Here is a 24,417-nt window from a genome sequence, read left to right as displayed (position 1 = left end):
GAATGATATGAGAGAACAGTGGAGAGGGTTTAGGGTTTTATAAAGGAATTTGTATTTTGTATTGGAGCACTTTAATAGTGTAATAAAGTTCTTTGAATAGCAGTTTAAGAGCGGATAGTGATTACTTTAAGTGCATGCATATTCATTAGGGATATCCTGAAAACCCAACTGGCTAGATGTCCCCGGGACAGGTTTGAGAACCACGGATCTAAACATGGAAGCATCCCTATGTGTGAATAGCTCCTGTTCAGAAATTCCAAGAGAAAACAACAAAAAAACTCTAGGGGGTTACTTTTGTTTCCCCTCACCCTGTATACGTAGACGGGACTCCCACTTGCTATCTAACTTACAGAATACTATAAATTAGGTGCATCCCTGTCGCATTTAGGCACCCACATGTGTCAGCTCCATGGCTGGTGCAGATGCGGGCACCTAAATGTTAGATATACTGATAGTGAGTTATGCTAGTATTCTGTGACAGACAGGGCCACCGAGAGACTGAGCCGGGGCAAGGCTGTTGCCGCTGGGCCCGGGGCAGGGCACTTGCTGCCGTCTCTCTAGATCACTGCCCCCCCCCCCCCCAGATCGTTGCTGCCAACCCTTCCCCCCAGGATCACCACTGCTGCAAATGAGATACCTTGGGGCTGGCGGGGATCCCGAGTCCCCGCCAGCAGAAGAATCCAGCACTGCTCTTCATTCCATGCTTGCCCTGCCCCTGCGGTTACTTTTTTTTCTTTCGTCGCACATTCTCGGTTTCAAAACCGAGCATGCGCCTGAGGGGAAAAGCAGCCACTCGGCACAGCGGTAGAGGAAAAGCAAAGAGTAGCACTGGATGGGGCCCTAGCCGGAGTTTTCTCTCTCCTGCTTCTGTAGGGATGCAATCACTCAGGACCCATCAGGAGCAGGAGAGAGAAAGAGAGACCCTGGCGCTGGGCCCCCCTTGGGGGCTGGGCCCAGGGAATTTTGCCCCCCCCCCCCAGTCTCTCGGCGGCCATGGTGACAGATCCTAGGTGTCTAGGTTCCATTATATAATAGGCTCCTACCATATGGCCTTGTGGTGTGTAAGTAGAGCTGCCCCGTTATAGCATTACCTTCTTAGAGTCCAGGGAGACAGAATGAGCCCTCAGTTTCAGGAACATTGCTCCAATGAACAGACTATGAATGGTGGAATGGAAGGTTCATTAAAATCAGGGAGAAAATTCCCAAAGCTGCCAAAAAAGACTCATAATGCCAGAGTATTAGTACTGGTTCCAGTTGAGCTGGAAGAAGGAGAAAAGAAGCAGCACCAAGCCAAAAACAAATCTTGAAAAATTAAACATAGCTAACTTCATATTATGTGATTCTGTAAGGTCCATCTAGTCCGTCCAGTTTCATTCCTGCGTGCTAATGTGACTCTATAGTTTCAGCATAATTGAAAGCCTTCTGTGTTGAAATACATAATCACAGGCACATAACACTGCAGACATGCAAGAACTAAACATGACTATTTAATAAAAGTATTGTACATCTGATAATGTACAGTTTAACACAGCTCTTTGGCTGTTTTAAGATTTTGCTTTAACACAGCACATTCATGAACTGGGAAAAAAGTAGATGGTGTTGTTGTGGTACAATGTAATAATTTGAACGTTTTATTTCTATATTGCTCTTGCCCAGAGTCTATAAGGGGTCCTTTTACTAAGGTGCGCTGAAAAATGGCCTGCGGTAGTGTAGACGCGTGTTTTGGGCGTGCGCAGAATTATTTTTTAGCGCGCCTACAAAAAATGCCTTTTTTAAATTTTTGCTGAAAATGGACTTGCGGCAGAATGAAAATGGCCACGCGTCCATTTTGGGTCTGAGACCTTACCACAAGCCATTGACCTAGCGATAAGGTCTCACACGGTAACTGGGCGGTAATGGTCTATGCGCGTCAGAAAATTAAAAAAAAATATTTTTCGGACGCGCATAACAGACGTGCGTGCGCCAAAATTGAAATTACCGCAAGGGCCATGCGGTAACTCCAAGTTGGCGCACGTATAGGTGCCTACGTGGCTTAGTAAATGAGCCCCTAAAGTTCTATGAGCAATCATTCATAATCTTCAAGAAGAATCTATGTGTTGAAAAAGCTTCAGCAGAAATTGACTACTACTCTCCTTTTACGTTTGATGTTGCAGAAAAAATTGAACTTCCAAACACTTCAAATGTGGAGGTTGACGTTACACCACCAAAAGCATCTGCTGAGCCAGTGCAAAATGGAAATCTCTCGCACAGCATTGAAGCTGCAGACACTCAGGTTATTGCCCCTTTTTATTTTAGTTAAGTAATGTACACCAGCAGCTAGGATGTGATTAAAAAAATATATTGTGAGTATCACTGTGCGTCTCATATCACATAAGACCAAAATGTAGCCAAGCTCTCCAATCCAAAGCCATCGAAACTCAACAGATTCAGGAATAATGCAGAGCTTCCAAAGTCCGGAAGGTCCTAGTTTTTTAAAAGCAGAAACGTATTAATGCATAAAATATGGGAAGTAGGTACATCCAGTGTGCTGTATTGATATTCTGCTTAATAGAGGGCTTGTTATGAAATGGCCTCACCATCCAAAATGTTCCGGTTTATATCATTCAAGTTGAGAATAACGTCAGCATCTTCCAGGTTGTTGGTTATTTGTGTGCTTGGGTATCTGTTTTAGTGTCGCTACCAGTGTCCATTTTTCCAGTTAGTAACAAAATTTCTCCTTCTGCATTATGAAATGCAAGTTCCTATTGGATAAATAAAGTAGAGGTGAAAGATCTAGAACATTACAGATACATGGACAGAAACAGTAGAGAAAGGAGGCAAGGCAGGCCCAGATCGAAGAGGAGCTGACTAAGATACAAAAACTAAAATCATAAAAAGAAAATTCTGAAGGAAAAGAATGTAGAAAACCTGCGGGAAATAAAGGTAAATGTTTTAGCAGGATGTGTAAGTGTTTGCCTGGGAGATTTTGTGGAACGCTCGGCTGTAGCAAACATTTTTTACTTCTGCATTCCGGGCACTTCCGCATACCTAGCGCTCCTTACAGCTCCTTTAAACCTTTTCCTGTATTTGAAGCCTCCGGCAACATCCTAAGGCCCATGATATCTAGCAAAAAACGGATGTAGAGCAAAAAATGACTAGCGGGCAGCCTTACAGTGCTAAAAATAAATCATGTCAATATTTAAATGCCACTCTCAGTGTTTTATTTTTCTAAATGCTGGCCGTGGTGTTTTAATATATTCTATATATTTAACATTGATATTTAGATAGCGAGTGGCACTGAAAATATGTGTACAGCGGTGACCACTCTTGGATCTCTGGCAGACTGCAGCTGCTGTTCATATAGGTATGCGGTTTAAGTTTCGACGGCCTTTTTGCTGCCCTACATTAAACTGCATATGCCTGAATACTGATGATTATCCATAAAGTTAAGTGAACACCCTCACTTCGCCCCGTGCTGACAGGGTAGTGCTAGGGCGATCTATAAGGATTTTCAGCAGCACTGAAAATTGGCAGACGAGATGCTTTCTAGATTGCTGATTTGTTTTATTATTATTATTACATTTGTACCCCGCGCTTTCCCACTTAAAGCAGGTTCAATGCGGCTTACATAATAATATGGATTACAGAGTATTGATAGAGAAGATATAAGTTAATTATAGCAAAATAATAAAAGAGATAGGTAGGTAGAGATGGGGGTGAAGGAAGTAGGAGAGGTATGAGCAAGGGGTAGATGAGCAATGGAGGGAGGGGTAGAGGGGCGGGGGGATGGGACACGGGGAAAACATAGGGAAATTTGGTTGGAGATCTAGTCTGAGTCATTGTCGTTGTCTTCTGGATATGTGTTGGGTAGAAGGAATTGTAGGATTAGATTGGTTCATTTTGGTATGCTTGCTTGAACAGATGGGTTTTTAGTGATTTCTGGAAGGGTAGACAGTCGCTGATTGATCGGATGGGTCTGGGGAGGGCATTCCAGAGTTGGCTGCCTAAGAAGGAGAAGCTGGATCCATAATAGGTTTTGTACTTGAGTCCTTTACAATTGGGGTAATGTAGGTTGAAGTAAGTTCATGAAGTTTCAGACATGTTTCTGGTGGGAAGGTCAATCAAATTGAGCATATAATTCAGAGATTCACCGTGGATAATCTTGTGGATTAATGTATGGACCTTGAAGTTGATTCGTTCTGTGATAGGGAGCCAGTGAAGATTTTCACGATGAGGTGTAGCGCATTCAAATCGTGATTTACCAAAAATGAGTCTTGCTGCTGTATTTTGGGCAGTCTGAAGTTTCTTCAGGATATGGGTCTTGCAGCCTAAGAAAATACTATTGCAGTAGTCGGCGTGGGTGAGCACCGTGGATTGCACCAAGTTTATGTGCTAGTCTCCAGTTCTATCCCCGTAGCAGCTGAAATTATACAGGTTAATGTTTTTGAATACTGACCCGAATGACTTTAGTCCAAAAGATTATTACCTTACATCAGAATTGTCAAACATTTGGCCCATGAACATTTAGGTGGAAGTTCTATATATGGTGCCAATCAGGCGCTACTTCTGTGCCAAATTTTCTGTGTAAAAAAGCATTCTAACAGATGCAAGGCACCGAAACGGGGCAAAAACAGCAGATCTGCACAAAAACACACTTATGCTCCCATTTCTAGAGTAGCGCGTAAGTGTTTAAGCGTGGCTCTGCAAAGGGGGCATGGCCAGGAGGTGGGCATGGGCTGACCAGAGGCTTTCCTTTAAAATGCGTACAGATATAGAATTCAGGGGATCTGCACCCAACTTGCACTGGGATTTCCACCTGGTTTCAGTTGGTGTAACTCTTTGTGCTCAAAGCTGAGCATGAATCCTGACACTGTGCACTGTTCTATAAAGGACACTGATCCTGGAATGCTCATTATAGACTATCATTCAGTGCCAATTTTTATCGGCAACAAATTTTGAGCGCCATTTATAAAACTTCCTCCCTTAGGGCCTGCTGAGCCCCATCGTTCCTATTATATGCCAGAAAGAAGAGGAGAATAGAGGAGAAGATAGCATTAGTGCAGTGCTTCAGGCCACATCCTTCTCTTCCACTGCTGTTCAGACCTATTGTGTCCTTCAAGATTCTCCCTTTCGTCCTAGTGTGGAGGAATAGCCTAGTGGTTAGTGCAGTGGACTTTGATCATGGTGAACTGGGTTTGATTCCCACTGCAGTTCCTTGTAACTCTGGGCAAGTCACTTAACCCTCCATTGCCCCAGATACAAATAAGTACCTTTATATACTATGTCAACTGCTTTGAATGTAGTTGCAAAAACCACAGAAAGGCGGTATATTAAGTCCCATTTCCTTTTCCTGTCCTCAGATTCCTTTGTCCTATTCTCTAGCTTCCTCCTCCCTTCTCAGCACAGATTATTAAACAATCCCACTCCAAAACAAATTTAACATGATTTAATTTGCAAATATATAGAACATTATGCAAATTATCCCCCCTCTGCTTTCAGTTGGCCCTCTGAAAGTAAAAAGTTTCATATGCAACTCGATATTGAAATTAATTTTACACCCCTGTCTTCCATAATGAAAGTTTTCTTGGATGGATCCAGTTTAGCCCCCATCCCTAATGCCACCCTTTGACAGATGCTAATTCGGCTGGCTCCAGAATATGACAGAGAAGAAAGAGCCACAGTAACATACTAAGTGACGGCAGATAAGGACCTAAATGGTCCATCCAGTCTGCCCAACAGTCACATTCATTATCAATTCAAGATTAAAATCAACAGGGAATATGAGATTATATACTTGATCATGGTCTTTTTTTTTGTGTTTCTGGGACATAGACCGTGGTCCACCCAGCTCTGTCCTTATGCTCCTACTACTGGAGTTGCCATCAAAGCCCACTCCAGCCTGTCCGAATCTGTCGTGTCATTTGCAGGACACAGACCGTAAAAGTCTGCCCGGCACTGTCTTCACATTCCATATTACTGGAGTCTCTGTCGAAGCCCTCTCCAGCCCATCTTAAACTGGATTTCTATATGCAGGACATAGACCATACAAGCCAGCCCAGCACCAGCCTTAGTTTTTACAGCCAGAGTTAATATTTATTATTTTATTATTTGTTGCATTTGTATCCCACATTTTCCCACCTCTTTGCAGGCTCAATGTGGCTTACAATACATCATGAATAGTGGAAATACATGGTAAGATAGACATTTAGTATTACAGAGGATCTTGGGTAACATGATTGTGAATAAAACATGATAGCAGTATAACAAGCAGATATAATAAGACTATTCTGGATATATTTGGAGAGGTTCACATTTGTTGGTCTTTGTGGTATGCCTTGTCAAAGAGATGTGTCTTCAGTAGTTTGCGGAAGTTTGTTAGTTCATAGATCTTTTTTAAATTGCGCGGCAACGCGTTCCAGAATTGTGTGCTCAGGTAGGAAAAGGCTGACGCATGCGTTGGTTTGTATTTTAGACCTTTGCAGTTGCCATCTAAGCACCATTTAACGTACCATTCATTTTCTAATTAGAGATCCTCTGTGTTCGTCCTATGCTGTTTTGAATTCTGCCACAGTTTTATTCTCCACCACCTCCCTCGGGAGAGCATTCCAGGCATCTACCACCCTCTCTGTGATAAAGAATTTCCTGACATTACTTCTAAGTCTACCACCCCGCAACCTCAATTCATGTCCTCTAGTCTTACCATTTTCCCTTCTCTGGAAAATATTTGTTTCTATATTAATAACTTTCAAGTATTTAAACATCTGTATCATGTCTCCCCGTCCCCATTTATCTTCAGAGAATAAAGGTAAGAAAGAACTTTGAACCCCCCTCCCCCCAACCATGTGAGAAATTAAAACTTTACAGCTTTATCAGCCATAGGTAAGCAGTGAGACTCAGTGGCGTTCCTAGGGCAGCTGACACCCAGGGCAGATCGCCGATGCGCCCCCCCGGGTGCAGGGCCACCCCCAGCGAAACGACACCCCCCCCGGGTACATTTTTACCTGCTGGGGGGGGGGGTGCCGCGCGCCTGTCGGCTTCACTCGTTCCATGCTCCCTCTGCCACGGAACAGGAAGTAACCTATTCCGGGGTACAGGGAGCACGGAACGAGCGGCGCCGACAGGCGCGTGGCACCCCCCCAGCGGCGTGCACCCGGGCGGACCGCACCCCCCCCCCCCCCAGGAACACCACTGGTGAGACTGGAAGCAACAGAAACCTTTGAGTGATGGAATTTCTCTGATACTAGCCATTAGGTTGATATATCTGGAGACTGCCAGTAGTAATCTTCTGGGACAGAGAAGAAAATCCCAGAGCGGTCTGTAGTAATCATCATCTTGATTTAACAGAGTAAAAAGTACTCAATGGTAGAAGGACTTCTGTATCAAAGTCTAGTCTGAAGAGTTGTGAAGGACTGAGACAGGTCATTGTGGTATGGAAAACATGCTAGGAGATAAGAAGTTTATTCAGCTAATAGTTCATTGGACAGACTGTAAATCAATTTTGTATTTTTTGTTATGTAAACCTCTTTAAATTGTTATCTGAACTAAAAAAAAAAAACATTTAGAAGCCATTAATCAATGTTGCTGTGTACTATTTGAGGAAAGACAGAGGTTGACAGTTTACATAGGAGCCTATAGAGAAGACCTATTAGTCCTTGTTATATTCAGTGGAGAACCTGAGCTATATATTATTATCAGTACCAAGCCATTCAATACACATCTTTCCACCATTGCACCACACACGACTCAGTACTGATGATACCCAGTCATGGCTCCCCTGTCTCTCTATCCTTGCCCTCCATGATTGAAAAGCAGGTACATGCCTCATTGCCTTATACTAAAGGTTAGCTAGGTCTGGCATTCTTCCCATACTCACAGTTGGTAATTCTTTTATAATTTCATGAATCCGATTTACAGCAATCAGATATGATTTGCGAGTTGATGGGAGTCTGCATTGTAACAATTGGCTAGAGTTATTTTTAGCATTAAAGCAAGCCCCTTCAGTCCAGGAGGTCTTGGAATATTACAGTTTATCTGACCTATACTGGATATGATAATGTTTTTTAAAAAAGAGCTATATCATTCATTATGATGATTTTAACATTGCAGTGAGCACAGGTGCATTCTTAGGGAAAGGGGGTGGAATTTAATATACCGCCTTTCTGTGGTTACAATCAAAGCGGTTACTGAACGTGCAACCTCAAAGTATTTGTGGACCACTCCAAACAGGTTACCTTGGTAACCTTTGAATCTTCCTTTCTGTTCACATGTTAGTGCAATCATCATCATTTCAAATGCAGGCATCCAGCGTCATTCGAAGCCCTTTGTCCCTTCCTTCAAAAAACAGAAGTGAGCAGGTTCCGTTGCTAAAAATGGAGGGTGCTTTGCAGACCTCTGCACTTGCATGTGCTTGCTGAAGGGGGTCAAGCCGTTGCTGGAAATGAGTTTCTCAAACATTGGTCAATCTTGACAAAACAGAGTCTACAGAAGCATGGCAGGTTTGGAAGCAGATCTGACGCATATGCAAATTTCCACAAAGAGAGAATAGCAAAGAAGGTGTAAAATTACTTGTTTGCTTCTAAAATCTCTTTCTATGCTGAAGACTTGTGACCACTTCATTTTAATGTTGTCTTATTAGTGCAGTAATAAGCACTTTTAGGATCTTTGAGTTCTCTTTCATCTGACCACTTCAGGAAGTCAAGTGATTCTAGCCAATCAGATGTCTGATTATGAAGTAATTCAATCTCTAAAATCTGTCTGAGGATAATTGTCAAAGGCATTTCCATGAGTAAAGGTACTATTCTGTGTGCATAAATAATGTGCTACCGAAAGTATAAACACCACAGGCAACGTAATGAAATGCAAGTGTAACCCCTTATTTGCCTGATGAACATCCGAGTGGATTACTTAATATAAATTTAACAGTTTGTAGGGTGGTCAGGGTTGGGAGGCTGATAGGCACAGCAATCCACTCATTCAGCCCTCTCCTTTCATTCAACGCGTCAGTCCAAGCTGTATTTTAATTCTGAACCAAAAGGGTTTATTTAAACTTGGATAATGCAGAAAAAACTCTGAACAAACGTCAGCATGAACTATGTATAAGCAGTAGTAGAACAAAGTAGTTTCAATCACATGAAGGGCAATTTTGTAACACGGCCTCCACATTTACACATCCCTTGAGTGCATAAATATGCAGAATACTGTCACTTTTATAAGTAAATTTACACTTATGCACACAAGTGATGGCAAATCACTGAAGTGATATTCTATAAGGGTGCATGTAAATACAAGGGGCATTCACAAGTTTGGAGCATGGGAGGGGCATAGGCGGGGCTGCCACTTATGCGTGTAACTTACGGAATATGGTAAGTTATGCGCACCATTGTCACATTCGGTTCCCCGCAATTAAACCAGATCTATGCCTAAAAGGTGGTGCCCACTTACAGAATTACCCCCTTACAGTCTTTTAGTAGGTTTCCTTATGAAACTCTACCTTGGTAGAGGTTCCTAGTAAAAGTCCTTTCCAGCTTTTCTCTCTTTGGATGCCTTCTCCAGAGGGAAGCTGCTCTGCGTGTAATAGGGCTTTCTGAGCCTTCAAGTACAGAGTCCTTGTAGGTGGTCCCTTCCCTGATGGGCACACAGCTACTGAATCCTCTATCCTGGTGATTCTCCTGGGACCTTCCTCTGGTATCTTATTGTTTCTTCAGGTTTGTAACTTTTACTCCCCGTACTTCTTTGTAGGAATGTGTGCAGAGTTGATTCCTTCTCAATTTGTGCAAAGTGGCAGGCTTTGTTGGCTCTGTTAGATGGACATCCCTCCTTCTCTTTTCAGGTGCAATGGCTTGGTTAACCAGAGATCCTCTTTCCTCTTAGTCATATGTATATTATCTGGTAAGGTTAGACCATGCCCCTTCACCTTGCAGTAAAGTTGCAGCAGCCGGGAATCTAAAGCCAAAGTCAAGGAAATTCCCATTGTGCTTGGTGTTTCTACCAGTACAGTTTCCCTCCAAGAGACGTCTGCTGCTGCTACCAGCATCACTCACAGGCAGGAGAAACTGCCTCCTTTGGAGAAGCTGAGGAATATTCTAAAGTTATAAAAGGCTAATAAACACTTCTGTGGTAGAGCACCAGAGGTCTCTGCTGTGCATCTATGGAGCAGGATCTGAGTGTCTTCTACACTGGAAACATACTCATGTAGAGCTTGTGTATGCTTAGGTTTACCCGCTGTTTGAAGACCCATATCCAAGGATGCACTTGGTATGGTGTTTGCATGTTGTCGCCCTCTGCTACTGGATCGAGTGTGCAAGCCCTGCAAGCACATCTAAGGTGGCTGAAGAGGAATGGCTCCATTTCTCAGTAACTGTGATTGCCCTGTAAGACAGATTTCCAGAGAGATACACTTGGAAAAAAACAGTTTTTAGAACTTTCACTAGCATCTTTAATCTTGAAAAGCAAATTAGAACATGTTAAGCTCCCAGTACAAGATATGGCACCTTCTCTCGAAGTTCCCCACTAAAATCCCAAAAGTTAGTTTACTTTAGTACCTTTCAATATCAGGATAGTGTCCATGTTGCGCGGCATTTTCTCTCAGCAGCTTCTCTCAGCTGTCTTTAAATACCTTCTGACTTAATCCACATATTCTTCATCGTTTCCACTTAGAAGGGACTTAAATGATAAAGTTTGGTCCAGCATTGCCACTCCAGCTGAAGGCTGCAAGCTATAGCATTAAGGTGCTTTTCAAACTCATTCTCTGCTAGAGGTACCCCACTTTCAAGGGTACTTACTTTAAAGAAAATCTTTTGATGCTGCACAGCTGTCACTTTAAGACTACTGGCTTCCAAAACAAACTTTATCTTAACAAACTTAAACTCTCATAGCTATTCAAATTACTGGCTGTATTAATCACCTTCTGTTAGTCTACAGTTTTTAAACACAATGCTGTTTTCACTGCCATCGTTCTGCTATGCCTCTTGTATATACCTTTACCTCTTGTGGTAGAAGCAGGTAAAGAGGCTTTTTCAAGGTATGCCCCTTTATGTCTCAAAACACGAGTATCCACTGTTCAAAAGCCCCGATACTCATGACATAAAGGGGCATACCTTGCAAAAGCCTATGCTGCCTCACCTTGCATCTTTAAAAGCTAAGTAAAAGAAATTTATTCCATTCCCTTGTGGATATATATATTTAAAGACTTTGAAAGACTGGAAAATATAAAAACGTTTTGAAAAAAATGAATACTATGAACATATGAATATTTGAGACCTATGACGAAAAAGGTTTAGAACTCTGTCACCATAGAAGAATAATGTTATGGTGATTTACAAGTGATTTTGAGTCTACCTCTCACGGTCTGAAGAAAAAAACAATATATAGAAAAAACATTATAAGGAATGCATAGATGTCATTCTTACTTTGCCCTCTGTCTAGTCACAAAAGTAGGTAAGAGAGGCTCCATCTTAGCAACTCCTTCCAGGAGTAAGTGACTAAGCTTCGCGATGGGGCTTACCAGTCCGCCTCCCATTCCTCCTCCCTCCCCCCCAACATAAATACAATGGTTTCACAATTCACAGGCTACCAACAAGACAGGGAAGTCACAGAGGAAAGGGAGGGAATGACCATGAAGTAGTGACAGAAGAGACAGACATGAGGAAGTCCACTCCAGAAATGTCTGTTTTTCGTTACTCAACGCAAATATATTTTCTATCAAGAGGTTACCAGAGCACAAAGATCTTTGCTGTCATTGTTATTGTGGTCAAAAAGACCATACAATTCTGTCTTGAGGCTTTTTTGAGATTGTCCATGGCTTTTATTTGAGTACAAACTCATTTCTTTGAGCTTTAAGGCAGTAGCACACTTTGTACTGCAGCCATTATGGTGCTTATGCTACAGATTGGTTTTTCAGAGTAGTTGTCAGATGCTGTTTACCTTCTGAGTCAGGGTGGCTAGATTTCTTCCAGAATTTTCCCTTGCATGCTTCCATCTGTCCACAATCATGTGCTCTTACACTGCTCTTTGAAGATCATTATTGAGGCACAAGGCTAATGTTCTAAACATGCTCTCCTGTCGATTGTCTGTTCTCAAAGAACTGTCTGCTCTATTTTGACTCTTTCCTGGAGTGTAGTAGGTCTCCTAGTTCTGTCTGCACTAACAAGCAACCCCAAGTGCCAGGATTATTTGGTACATGTTATACTACTTGGAAGCCAACAGGAGAAGCTGAGACATTTAGTGTGCTAACATAATTTAGCATCCGCTTATTAACATCCTCATGATATTTAGCAGATGCATTTTTTATGCAGAATGGTACAAACCTGCTTTTGTCTGTGTAAATTGGGCTCGCATAACTGTGAATTGAGCTTTCTAGAGGCCTCTCCCTAGGTATTCAATGTCTCACCTTTTGGCTTCATCTGACATGCCTGTGTTTACACTGCTTTGTTTCTGAATCCCTCTGTCACAGCCAGAGATCTTCACCCTCCCTTATCAGAGGGGCCCTGATGCTCAGAAGCAATGCAGATGCTAGAGGCCATTAGTGCTGGACTAGCACCCGCATTTGCTGGTGCCAAGTGCTCAGAGCCGACGAGCATGTGAAAGAATGAGCTCGCCAGCTCTGAGCACAACGGGCATGCAAATAGAGGAATGCAGGAGTGGCCTAATGGTTAGTGCAGCGGGTTATAGACCTGGAAAACCAGGTTCAATTCCCTCTACAACTCCATGTGACCCTGGGCAAGTCACTTAGCTCTCCATTGCCCCGAGTACAGATTGTGAGCCCATTAGGGGCAGTATCAGTACCTGAAAAGAGGTTGTAAACTGCTTGGATCTAAATGAATAAATGCTAAGGAGGTCATTCCATATTCCTCCCCAATGCTCAGCGGGCAGCGCACCAAACAAGGGTGTTCCTCCCACGCAGATCCTGTGCCAGCTCCAAGCTGGCATTAGGATTGTGCCTAGTCATGGGGAGGAATAGGGAGACCGGGAAGGAGAGGAGGAACCAGGCCTTTACCTGGAGGGTGGCAGATTTGCTGGACTTGAGCAGGGAGAGCAGTCAGCCAGGGGAGTGCATCATACCTGCATTTTCGGCCAAGCCAAAGAGAAGGCACAAGAGGTTATTTCAGGAGTGGAGGGGTGACTGTCTTTTCTCCCCCCCCCCCCCCCCCCCCATCTCTACCACCACTACTCGCTTCCCTTATATCTTCCCCCTTCCTCCTTTGGCCGCTGTCCCTTCTATCCTGTTCCTTACCAAAATGCACTTCTTCCTCCTCCTTCCATCCTCCCTGTCTGGCATTCTGGGCATGTGCTTAACATACAGCTTTTGAGCACATGCCTAGGCATAATCTTCCCGCAGAAGTCCCTAATGCTCAACACTATGAGAGTGCCTAAATTTGCATCTCATTAGCGTTGAGCATTAGGGAGTTCCTTGCTGATCTGGTGGAATTTTTCCGGCGCTGTTAACAGTGCCGGAGTTTTGAGCATCTGGGCCTTAGTAAATGAGGGAGAGAAACATTCCTCTTTTCTGTGGACATGCTTGTTACCCTGGCCAGGCTCTGTCCATGTGTACATATTTGATTGGTCATCCTGGTCATGTTCTTCCCCACCTAGGCAGGGCAGAGCAGGAGTATAACTTCACTATGCACTGGTATTTTACAGACTTCTTTCTTTCTTTCTTTCTTTTCCCCTGATATTCCATCTCTGTGCACTGCAGAGATGTAACCGTGAATCTCTACAAACCAGACCCTTCATTGCCTCCTCCCCATGCACGGGAGTTTCGAGACTACCTATCTATGGTATCCTATTTCCTGGGTGAATGTGTGTGTTTGTAGTCTATACACATTTGTCAACTGAAAATACAAAAGAACCCACAAGGTACAATCTAGATCAAATGGTGTCATTAGGTGGATATTTTCCGGGTGATTGTGTAGATTTGAAAGCTGTGAATGTAACTGTGCAGAATTCTGGGAAAACGATATGCACTTTTGATGCTGGTGACATAGGCTTGTACTCTTGATAGACTGTTTGCATAATCATATTTAAGTTCAGGTGGGGTATTAAACGGCAGGATAAGAAGGGGCAGCCATTCCTGAGGGTTCCTATGGCGGCTCATGGACCTAAGTAGCCAAAATCATAGGAGAGTGGGCAGATCCTATGGCCTGTCCCAGGTGCAATGCAGAAGTTACCTCTGAAGCTGCAATTCAACCCCTGAACCTTGCAGGAAGGCAGTGGTAAAGCACTGAGGAAAATAGGATGGCTTTTCTCTCTGCCCTATAGATGGGAAGGTGAAGCTATCGGAGAAGAATTTTAAACTGTCTAAGACCATAATCTCAGAATGGGCAGGCAAGATTCATACTCTAGAAGAGGCACATATGCTCTCTAGAGAAAAATTAGCTCAATTAGCAATCACAACTAAAGAAAGGGAAAATCCTGCCAAACAAATCTTATTGACTTCTTTGACTGGGTGACCAAAGAACTGGATGAAGGACGTGCAATAGATGTGATCTACTTGGATTTCAGCAAAGCCTTTGATACGGTCCCTCACAGAAGGCTCATCAGTAAGCTGAGAGGGCTGAATTTAGGACCCAAAGTGGTGAACTGGATTGGAAACCGGTTGACCGATAGGTGGCAGAGGGTGGTGGTAAATGGAATCAGCTCGGAGGAAAGGAAGGTGAGTATTGGAGTGCCTCAGGGGTCGATGCTGGGGTCGATTCTGTTGAATATATTTGTGAGAGACATTGCTGAAGGGTTAGAAGGAAATGTTTGCCATTTTGCAGATATCACGAAGATAGCCAATAGAGTGGATAGCCTGGAGGGAGTGGAAACCATGAGAAGAGATCTCCAAACGTTAGAAGAATGGTTGAGGGTCTGGCAGTTAAAATTTAATTCTACTGTAAATGAAACCAATCTTAATTTAAAAATATGATGCATTCCCAATACTTGAAACCTTAATTTATATTTTAAAATAATTTTGTAGTGCTCAGTGCAAGTGAAGTGCATTCCACTGCAGGTATGATCACCTATACATGCACTCAGCTACATTCCATCATTGCACCAGTAGCCCTCACTTTATGCCTTTACTGACAGGAATTGCCGGAAGTAAGTTAGTCAATTAGCTCTCCACAAGCCACAAACATATTCCAATATACTTTGAATGAATCCTCTATTCTGCTTTGAAGAATCCTCTGTTACATGCCTAGGATATCTGCCAGTTTATGAATTCACTCGCCTAAGTTCTACATGTAATTTTTTAGCAGAATCAGTTACCCATAATACAGCTTGTATCGATATCCACAGAGCTGAAATCTGAGTAGTGAAAACCACTTAGCTTATGAGAAGGCTTGATCCGTGTTTAGTAAAACTTTCAGTGGTGAACATAGCTTGCAGTGAATCTGTAGTGCTTTGTGCAAAGTGCAGAGTCTTTTCTCCTCTACTGTTCTCGACTCGGTGCTACGTTTTGCCATCCAACGGCATCTTCAGGAGAACAATGCTGCAAATTAAAATCATATTACTACTAGACTGTAACACCACTTTCAAAATGCTTTACTTATTAAATTCTTAGCAAACACAGTGCTTGAAATCTTGAAGTCTGTCTTGCAGTATATTATTTTTACAGCTGTCCAAGGGAGGGGGGACCCTCGTCCCTGCTCACCTCCCTGCTACACAGGAACACCGACACATACGTGGGTCTTCAAGTATCCCACTGACGTGCCCCTGGAAAATTGAACTCCCTGCTGATTGGTTCAGTTTGATGATAGACCTCTATGTTATCCACTAAATTTCTTTATTCAACCCTCTGGGGGATACTGTCACCCAATCAAATATAAACTGCTGTTCTTTTTGAATTAAAAGGACTGAAACGTCTCCACCTCATTGCAATTGCTCTTGCAGCAACATCACAAATATTAATTCATTTTCTAAACGATTGCATGATGTCCAGTGGTGCACCAATGACGGGGGCTTTGACAACAACTTCAGAAATTTTAGAACAAGGCCAGTGCTGGACAGACTTCTACAGTCTATGCCATAAAAATGGCAAGGATAAATCAAGATCAGGTATACATATGATGTATCACTTCACACCATATGTAATGAATTTATCTTATTGGGCAGACTGGACGGACCATACAGGTCTTTATCTGCCATCATCTACTATGTTACTATGGATAAACAGATAGGAGATTTAAAATCTCAGATTCACATTCTAAAAGAGGCAGGGCTGGACCCTGCCAGGGAAACAGACTGATAATAAAGAGAACAAATGTGATTTACCTGATTGTTATGTAGTGAATGAATGCACCAAGCAGGGCATTTCTGAATTATTTCTTTCTTTGGATCTGAATCCCAGTCAGACCAAAATACTGAATCAGAAAAGCAAGATCTTAGGTGAAACAGTTTCAGACGTCTGGAGCACTGTGTCAGCGGTAGAACAAACGAAGTTGGCACAATGACCTGTCTGTTAATTAACAAAATGCAGGCAGATAAGACACTGGTAAATGAGAAACAGGAACGCTCTGTACCTTTGACTGAAACAGACAGTACAAATTTAAAACTTACTCTGACAGAAAACAAAAGTACACAGTATGTTGAAAATCAAGGCAGAGAGTTGTTCCCTGTAGTGAAGCACAATAGAAAGGACTGGTTAGAAAATGTAGAGGTTTCCTCATAGCTTAGGGAAACTGAAGGAATCTCTAAAGGAGACACAACACCAATAATAAGAAAGCTAAAAGCAGAAGCTAGTGCGGAAGAAGGAGAGGGGATACAGCCCACTGCTCTTCTGGCAAACTAAAACAGAGAAAGGGAGTGGGGAATTAAATCAGCAAGTAAAAATCAGTGAACACACCACACTCTATAAATCACTTAGAAATAACCCAGAATCTTCAGAAGAAGGTAAAAGCCTCATTGAGCCAAGACTTACTAAACTTCAGTCCATCAGTATCTTCAATATAATCATAGGCTAAAAGAACCCTCCTGTAGTTAGAAAATAACATTTCTTAGGTAATTTTTCAATCACTTCTATAAAATATTTTCTTAAGAGTTCAAAAAGCACTTAGCTTCAAATCTCAGAAGTTTCAAACTTCGTATGCTTCTGCCCAAAGACTCCAGCGAGCCCACAGACACCAGCTGAATGAGCTGAGACTAATTAATAAAGTCCCGCAAATTCCTGAAGCAGAGATTCGAAATGCTGTCCATCATCGGATGCTTGCGGTGTGTTAGAAGAGAGCTGCTGGAGTCTTTGAGAAGAAGTGTACAAAGTTTGAAACTTCTGAGATTTGAAGCTAAGTGCTTTTTGAACTCTTAAGAAAATAGTTTATAAAATCAAGGCATTGGATGCTTTTCTATCCATGCAGACTCCTGATGCAGGCCTAGCGACCAAAACACAACGTTTGTGTTGAGTCCTTTATTAAATAAACGTTTTTGTTTTTAAGTCCATTTTTTCCAGTCTCGGGTGTCCGTGGTCAACTTCCCACCCTTTTCTGTTTTCAATAAACCACAGGTTTTTTTTCAGCCTATGATTATATTGAAGCCATTGATGGACTGAGTTAAGTAAGTCTTGGCTCACTGACCCCCCCTGTTTACTAAGATGCGCTAGCAGCTGCTGTGCAGCAATGGGCTGTGTTGGCAATAGCATACCGCAGCTGCTAGCGTGGCTTAGTAAACAGGGGGGGTGGTGAGGCTTTTTCTTTCTTCTGATTATTCTGGTTTATTTCTAAGTGATTTACAGAGTATGATGTGTTCACTGATTTGAATTTGAAAACTAAAAACAGATATAGAGAACACACAAGCCGTGCAAACAGATTGTAGACCACACCTGCCTAAGGGTGGGGGCCCTGGTTACTCTGCAAACAGAAGGAGGCAGTAAGAAAGAAATAAGAGCAGTAACAATTGGGCTCATTTTCGAAAGACATAGATGTCCAAAAACTGGCATAAATCGGCACTTGGACGTCCATCTCACAGAAACGTCCAAATTGGTGTTATCAAAACTGCTTTTTGAAGTCCATCGGAAGGACGTCCAAATCTCAAGGGGGCATATCAGGGGCGTGTTCAAGTTGGAACTTGGGCTAAGACTTGGACATCTTTCAGCTATAACGGAACAAAGCAAAAACGTCCAGCACTAAAACTTGGATGTTTTGAGCTATACCTGTTTTTCTTACCAAAAAGGTGCCCCAAATGACCAGATGACCACTGGAGGGAATCGGGGATGACCTCCCCTTACTCCCCCAGTGGTCACTGACCCTCTTCCACCCCCAAAAAGTGTGTTGAAGAGCATTACTTGCCAGCCTCAGATGTCATACTCGGATCCATGACAGCAGCATGCAGGTCCCTGGAGTAGTTTAGTGCACTTCAGACAGGTGGACCCAGGCCCATCCCCCCACTACCTGTTACACTTGTGCAAGAAACTGTGAGCCCTCCAAAACCCAGCAGAAACCCACTGTATCCACATATAGCTGCCCCCTTCACCTGTAAGGGCTATGGTAGTGGTGTACAGTTGGGGATAGTGGGTTTTGGGGGAGTTGGGGGGCTCAGCACACAAGGTAAGGGAGCTGTGTACCTGGGAGCATTTTATGAAGTCTACTGTAGTACCCCCTAAGGTGCCCGATTGCTGTCCTGGCATGTCAGGGGGACCAGTCTACTAAAAATGCTGGCTCCTCCCACGCCCCAATGGCTTGCCTTTGGACGTTTTAGACTTGGACGTCTTTTTTTCAAAAATGGCCAAAAATCAAAGACATCCAAATCGCAAAATGTCCAAATCGCAGGATGTCCATGGTATTTTCAAACACAAAAGATGGACATCCATCTTTTTTGAAAATGATCGCCTTTTTGCTTCGGAATTTGGACGTCTTTGTAAAATGTCCAAATTCTAACTTAGACGTTTCTTTCGAAAATGCCCCACAATGTGTCTTTGGTATGTGAATGGTCAGATAGTGTCTCTCAAACTTCATTAAGATTGAAGACTAAACAAACAGAGGAAGGCAAATCCTCTCTTCCCCTACAGTTTGGCAGGGGAATGGCAGGGGACAGCTTCCCACAACGCCAGTTCAGTTAAACATTACAGCAAGGGAGGCACAGCATAGGGATATTCCAGCAGAACTGAAAACTAGCCTGTCATACAGGAAAAACAGGAGCGAAAGAAATCAAGTCTCCTATTCCCTTAGAACCAGAAAAGTTTGAAACAGGGCAACCGCCTACACCGCCTGATAGCAGGGAAAAACAAACCCCAGCGCATTTGAGAGGCACACTTTTAAGCATACCAGAAGAATCAAAGTCAGATGTCCCTCTAATCATGGGTTCACTAGATGATAGGGGTGTGTCCCTGCAGCCAGATACGGGAACGCAAGCTGAGAAAACAAAGCCCTCCGCTCTGCCAGTGAAGGGAAGTACACAAAAAAGTTTGGCACCCGAGAAGCAGGGGGTAGAAACAGAACTAGCTAATGCAAATGAAGCCCCAGTATTAGTGCTCATCCCTGTCAGTTTATTAACCCTAGTAAACTTTGAGAATGAGACAGACACACCTCTAAATAGAGAAAATCATTGTATAGATTCCATCCTGACTGTGATAGCTCAGAAATACTGTTTATTTTTAGCAGCCTAGCTTACACTGAAGCTGCATGCACTGTTAGTGAGACATCCAGTTTCAGTGAGCAATTCACATAGAAAATGAGACAAGTTCTGTGACACAGATTGAAACAGTTATCCCTCCACCCAGGGCCGTGCCGATGCGGTAAGCGAGGTAAGCGCCGCAGGGGGGCGCCCACCTCTGGAGGGCGCCGCCGCGGTGCTTACCCTCGCCCTGGCCCAATCGTGGACTTCCCTGCTGCCCTCACAAGCGTAGCGCTTTTGTGAGGCAGCTCGGGCTCTCCCTTCTTCCTTACTTGGTTCCCGCTCTGGCTCCCCGATCGGCGGCAGCCCCCCCCCCCCCCCCCCCCCCCCGCGTGTTTTAACCTTTACTCTCCGACGTGGGAGCGATGTCAATCAATGAAGAACGTAGAACAGACTCGCTTCCAACTTCTCTCTTCACAGTGTCCCGCCTTCAGCGTCAGCGATGATGCACTTCCTGTTCCCGCGAGGGCGGGACACTGTGTGAAGAGAGAAGCTGGAAGCGAGTCTGTTCTACGTTCTTCATTGATTGACATCGCTCCCACGTCGGAGAGTAAAGGTTAAAACACGCGGGGGGGGGGGGGGGCTGCCGCCGATCGGGGAGCCAGCCCAGAGCGGGAACCAAGGAAGGAAGGAGGGAGAGCCAGAGCTGCCTCGCAAAAACGCTGCAGCCTGCCACATGTAGGGGGGAGGGCAGGGGAGAGGAGAATTGTTGGCCATGTATGGATGCAGGGCAGGGAGAGAGAAGAAATCACTGGACAGGAGGGAAGAGGGGAGAGGGGAGAGCAGGGGAGAGAATTGCTGACATGGATGGATGGAGGGGAGGGCAGGGAAGAGAGGAGAATTGCTGGGCATAGATCGAGGGGACAGGGGAGAGAGGAAATTATCTGGAGATAGATGGAGGAGAGGGCAGGGGAGAACGGAGAGTTCCTGGACATGGATGGATGGAGGGGAGGGCAAGGGAGAGAGGAGAATTCTGGACATGGATGATGGGAGATGGGAAGATGGGATCCTGAGATGGGAAGGCGGTAGAACAAGAGGACATGAAATGAGATTGAAGGGGGGCAGACTCAAAAAAGATGTCAGGAACCAAGTGTTCTTGTAATAATTTGTTAAAACTTATAAATAAAATAATTAAAAAAAAAAAAAAGATGTCAGGAAGTATTTTTTCACGGAGAGGGTGGTGGACGCTTGGAATGCCCTCCCGTGGGAGGTGGTGGAGATGAAAACGGTAACGGAATTCAAACATGCGTGGGATATGCATAAAGGAATCCTGTGCAGCAGAAATGGATCCTCAGAAGCTTAGCTGAAATTGGGTTGCGGAGCAGGTGGGGGGAAGAGGGGTTGGTGGTTGGGAGGCTAGGATAGGGGAGGGCAGACTTATACGGTCTGTACCAGAGCCGGTGATGGGAGACGGGACTGGTGGTTGGGAGGCGGGAAATACTGCTGGGCAGACTTATACGGTCTGTGCCCTGAAAAAGACAGGTACAAATTCAAGATAAACTCATATCTTGGGCAGACTAGATGGACCATGCAGGTCTTTTTCTGCCGTCATCTACTATGTTACTATGGATGGATGAATGGGGACAGGGGAGAGAGGAAATTTTCTGGAGATGGATGGAGGAGAGGGCAGGGGAGAACGGAGAGTTCCTGGACATGGATGGATGGATGGAGGGGAGGGCAAGGGAGAGAGGAGAATTCTGGACATGGATGGATGAATGGGGACAGGGGAGAGAGGAAATTTGCAGGATATGGGTGGATGGATGGAGGAGAGGGAAGGGGAGAATGGAGAGTTGTTGGACATGGATGGATGGAGGGGAGGGACGTCAGGAAGGAGATGCACATGGATGGAGGGGAGGGAAGAGAGGAGAAATGCTGGACATGGATGGAGTGGAGGGCAGGGAAGAGAGGAGAAATGTTGGACAAGGATGGAGGGAAGGAAAGATAAAGGAAGGAGATGCACACGGATGGAGTGGAAGGGAGAGAGGAGAAATGCTGGACATGGATGGAGGGAAGAGAAGACAAAGGTTGTAGATGCACATGGATGGAGGGGAGTGAGGAGAAATGCTTTATATGGATGGAGGGGAAATTGCTGAATTTAAAGGCTGGATTGGAACACTTTGAGGGCAGATGTTGAAACTGGAGAAAGGATAGGGTGGTAGACAGGACGCATAAGGACACAGAAAGATGGTGGACATGATGAGAGAAAAAAATATCAAATGGAAAGAAGACACTGGGACCAAAGCTAATAGAAAAACTAAATGCTCTGACAGCAAAGGTAGAAAACATTTTTTATTCAAAATTTATTAATTGGAATATGTCAGCTTTTGGAAATGTACATCTGTGATATTTTGCATGTAAGTTTCAATGTTTCTAGTATTGCTGCATGCTGAGTCTGACTTCTTGTATTTTGCCTTCATATCTGTTAAGCCATGTGTTTTTCATGTGTGATCAAGATGCAGTATTCTGCTAGCGTGAAGTATTTGCAGCCCTTTTTGTTTTATTTTGGTTTCACTAGGTTGTGTACTGGTGTTTTAGAGCCCGGTGTAATTATAGTGCTGCCTTTCCACACATAAAGGTTGTAGCTCGTTCTGTCCTTGGAATTAGTGCTGTTATGGTTTGGTAAGGCTATGAGTGTGTTTTGCACAAGTTTGTATATAGTGTTTTGCAGTGGAGAGATTGTGTGTTGGCCTTACTAAGTTGGCACCAAAACACCAGAAAGGGTGTACAGCGTAAATCATGACACACTACCTCTTGAAGGATCTACACATGGTCGTTAATAAAAGGAGCTCATTGTGAACACTAGCCACCCTAAAAGGGTGTTTTTTGGCTCTACACGTATCATGATATTATGATCCCTTGTTTCATATTGTTGACGGTCTGCATGTTCCGTATGGTGGTATATTGGTGTATTAGGGTCTTCCCAGTGTAATATTTATGGTACAGTAAGGTTCTGAGTGTGTTTTTGCACAAAGTTGTGCATAGTGTTTTGCAGTTGAGCGATTGTGTTTAGTATATGCTTTGAGCAACCACTTTATTCTTTGACATATGATACATATCTAATATCTAAATTTAATAAAAGGTATTAACTGTGACTTTTATTTTTACTTATTCTTTTTCTGTGTGTTGTCAAACACTTATGGAGGTAAGCTCCGCCCCTGGCCCACCCCTAACCCCGCCCCCTTTAGCCTCCCCAAACAGTTGGGCCACCGACCGCCTATGGCAGGCATGGATGGGAGGGCAGCAGCAGGGCCCAGGGAGAGGACAAATTGCTGGAAGTGGAGGGGAGAGAGGAGGATTGCTAGCTATGGATGCAGCAGGGAAGGGCAGAGAGGGACAAGGATGGACATGGGGGCCCAGGGAGAGGACAATTTGCTGGAAATGGAGGGGAGGGGAGAGAGGAGGATTGCTAGCTATGGATGGAGGAGGGAAGGGCAGAGAGGGACAAGAATGGACATGGATGGGAGGGCAGGACCCAGGGAGAGAGAAGAAATTGCTGGAAATGGATATAGAGCAAGAAATGAAGAAGAAAGGAGGAAAGTAAAGAAATAAATTAGCCCTGGAAATGGAGTTAAGAGGACAGATAGCAGCAGACTCAGATACTGGGCCAGCATGATCGGAAAAAGAAAGTCACCAGACAACAAAGGTAGAAAAAAATCATTTTATTTTCATTTTAGCGTTTGGAATATGTCCACTTTGAGAATTTACATCTGCTATCTTATTTTGCAATGTATAGCAATTTGTTTCTAAGAATATTGCTGACAATTCCTGTCAGTGTGGCAAGTGGTGAGCGATCATTTTCACCGGGGGGGGGGGGGGGGGGGGGGGGGCGCCAACTGATAGTCTGCAGGGGGGCGCCAGAGACCCTAGGCACGGCCCTGCCTCCACCCAACACACTGGCACTTAATTGCCTGCTGGGGGAACACACAGAGGGAGGAGAGAAGATCCAGGGTGCACGGCACATGTGCTATTGCACCTCTGCTGCGAGTCCATGTTATAATTTGGTGTGGTCAGTGCTAAGCCCAGCTTTATGTGGGCCTGAGCCAAAGACAGCATTTACTGATGTGACCCAAGCTAGCATACAACATCAGACACCAGGCCCTAGTAAAACCACACCCCTTTTTGAATCAGAAGCCACAAATCTATGCAACAGCGCCTCCTGGAGGTTGAATCAGAAACTGATTTACAGAAGTACTTCTGTAAAAATTGGGTTCAGAAAACTCTCTGCAATACAGAACATGCAGCTACCTCCAGAGTAACAACTTCCAGCTATCAGCTGGACCCTACTCCAAACAAAACCTGGACTTGGCAGCTGGCCAATTCCAGTGAAGACAGGCCTACGCATGGTGGAATGGATAAGAGACATGGACCTGAACACTGAGGCCAGAGGTCCCTAACATCCAGCTTAAATGACGCAGAAGTGGAGTCTGCAGGAGGAGGCGGCCTTACAAGTCAAAGAGACATCAGAGTTACAAGAAGAGATGGCTCCAGCAATAACCGTGACTAAGACAGAGATTTTGAGGCCTTTGCACACACAGAGGCCATACCATGCAAGAACTCATCAAGCAAAGGATTACCTTCTGAACTGGAAGCAAGGCAGTTTGCCAGCCACTCAGCAACAGCTACCAAAGAAGTCCAAGTATGGGTAGCTACAACTTTGTAACCACCAGAGGGGGGCAGCCCTCTGCCAGCAAGACACTAGCCAGTCCAGCCAGGGCAAAGAAGTAAGGGCAAAGAAGTAAGGATCACAGTGATGTCTTCCAGTATAGACAAGACAGCCTACCCTGTTAAAGGCCCAATGCCATGGCCTTCAGACTGGAAAACCAAGAAGTGGGCATGCCATAGGGTAGTAAATCTCCT

The 24,417-nt window shown here is 44.2% G+C and overlaps 1 protein-coding gene across 1 annotated transcript in view; it reads left to right on the top strand.

Annotated features, from left to right (window-relative positions):
- Positions 1–24,417, top strand: part of SLC24A2 (solute carrier family 24 member 2) — a 399,922-nt gene that overhangs the window by 360,111 nt on the left and 15,394 nt on the right. The window contains 1 exon segment of the mRNA XM_030192433.1: positions 2,154–2,272. Within this exon segment, the coding sequence (XP_030048293.1) occupies positions 2,154–2,272 (119 nt within the window).

Source organism: Microcaecilia unicolor, chromosome 2 (genome assembly GCF_901765095.1).
Source record: "Microcaecilia unicolor chromosome 2, aMicUni1.1, whole genome shotgun sequence".
Classification (NCBI taxonomy): Eukaryota; Metazoa; Chordata; class Amphibia; order Gymnophiona; family Siphonopidae; genus Microcaecilia; species Microcaecilia unicolor.
The sequence above is the reverse complement of the archived record's forward strand: the minus strand, read 5'-3'. Positions and strand labels throughout refer to the sequence as shown.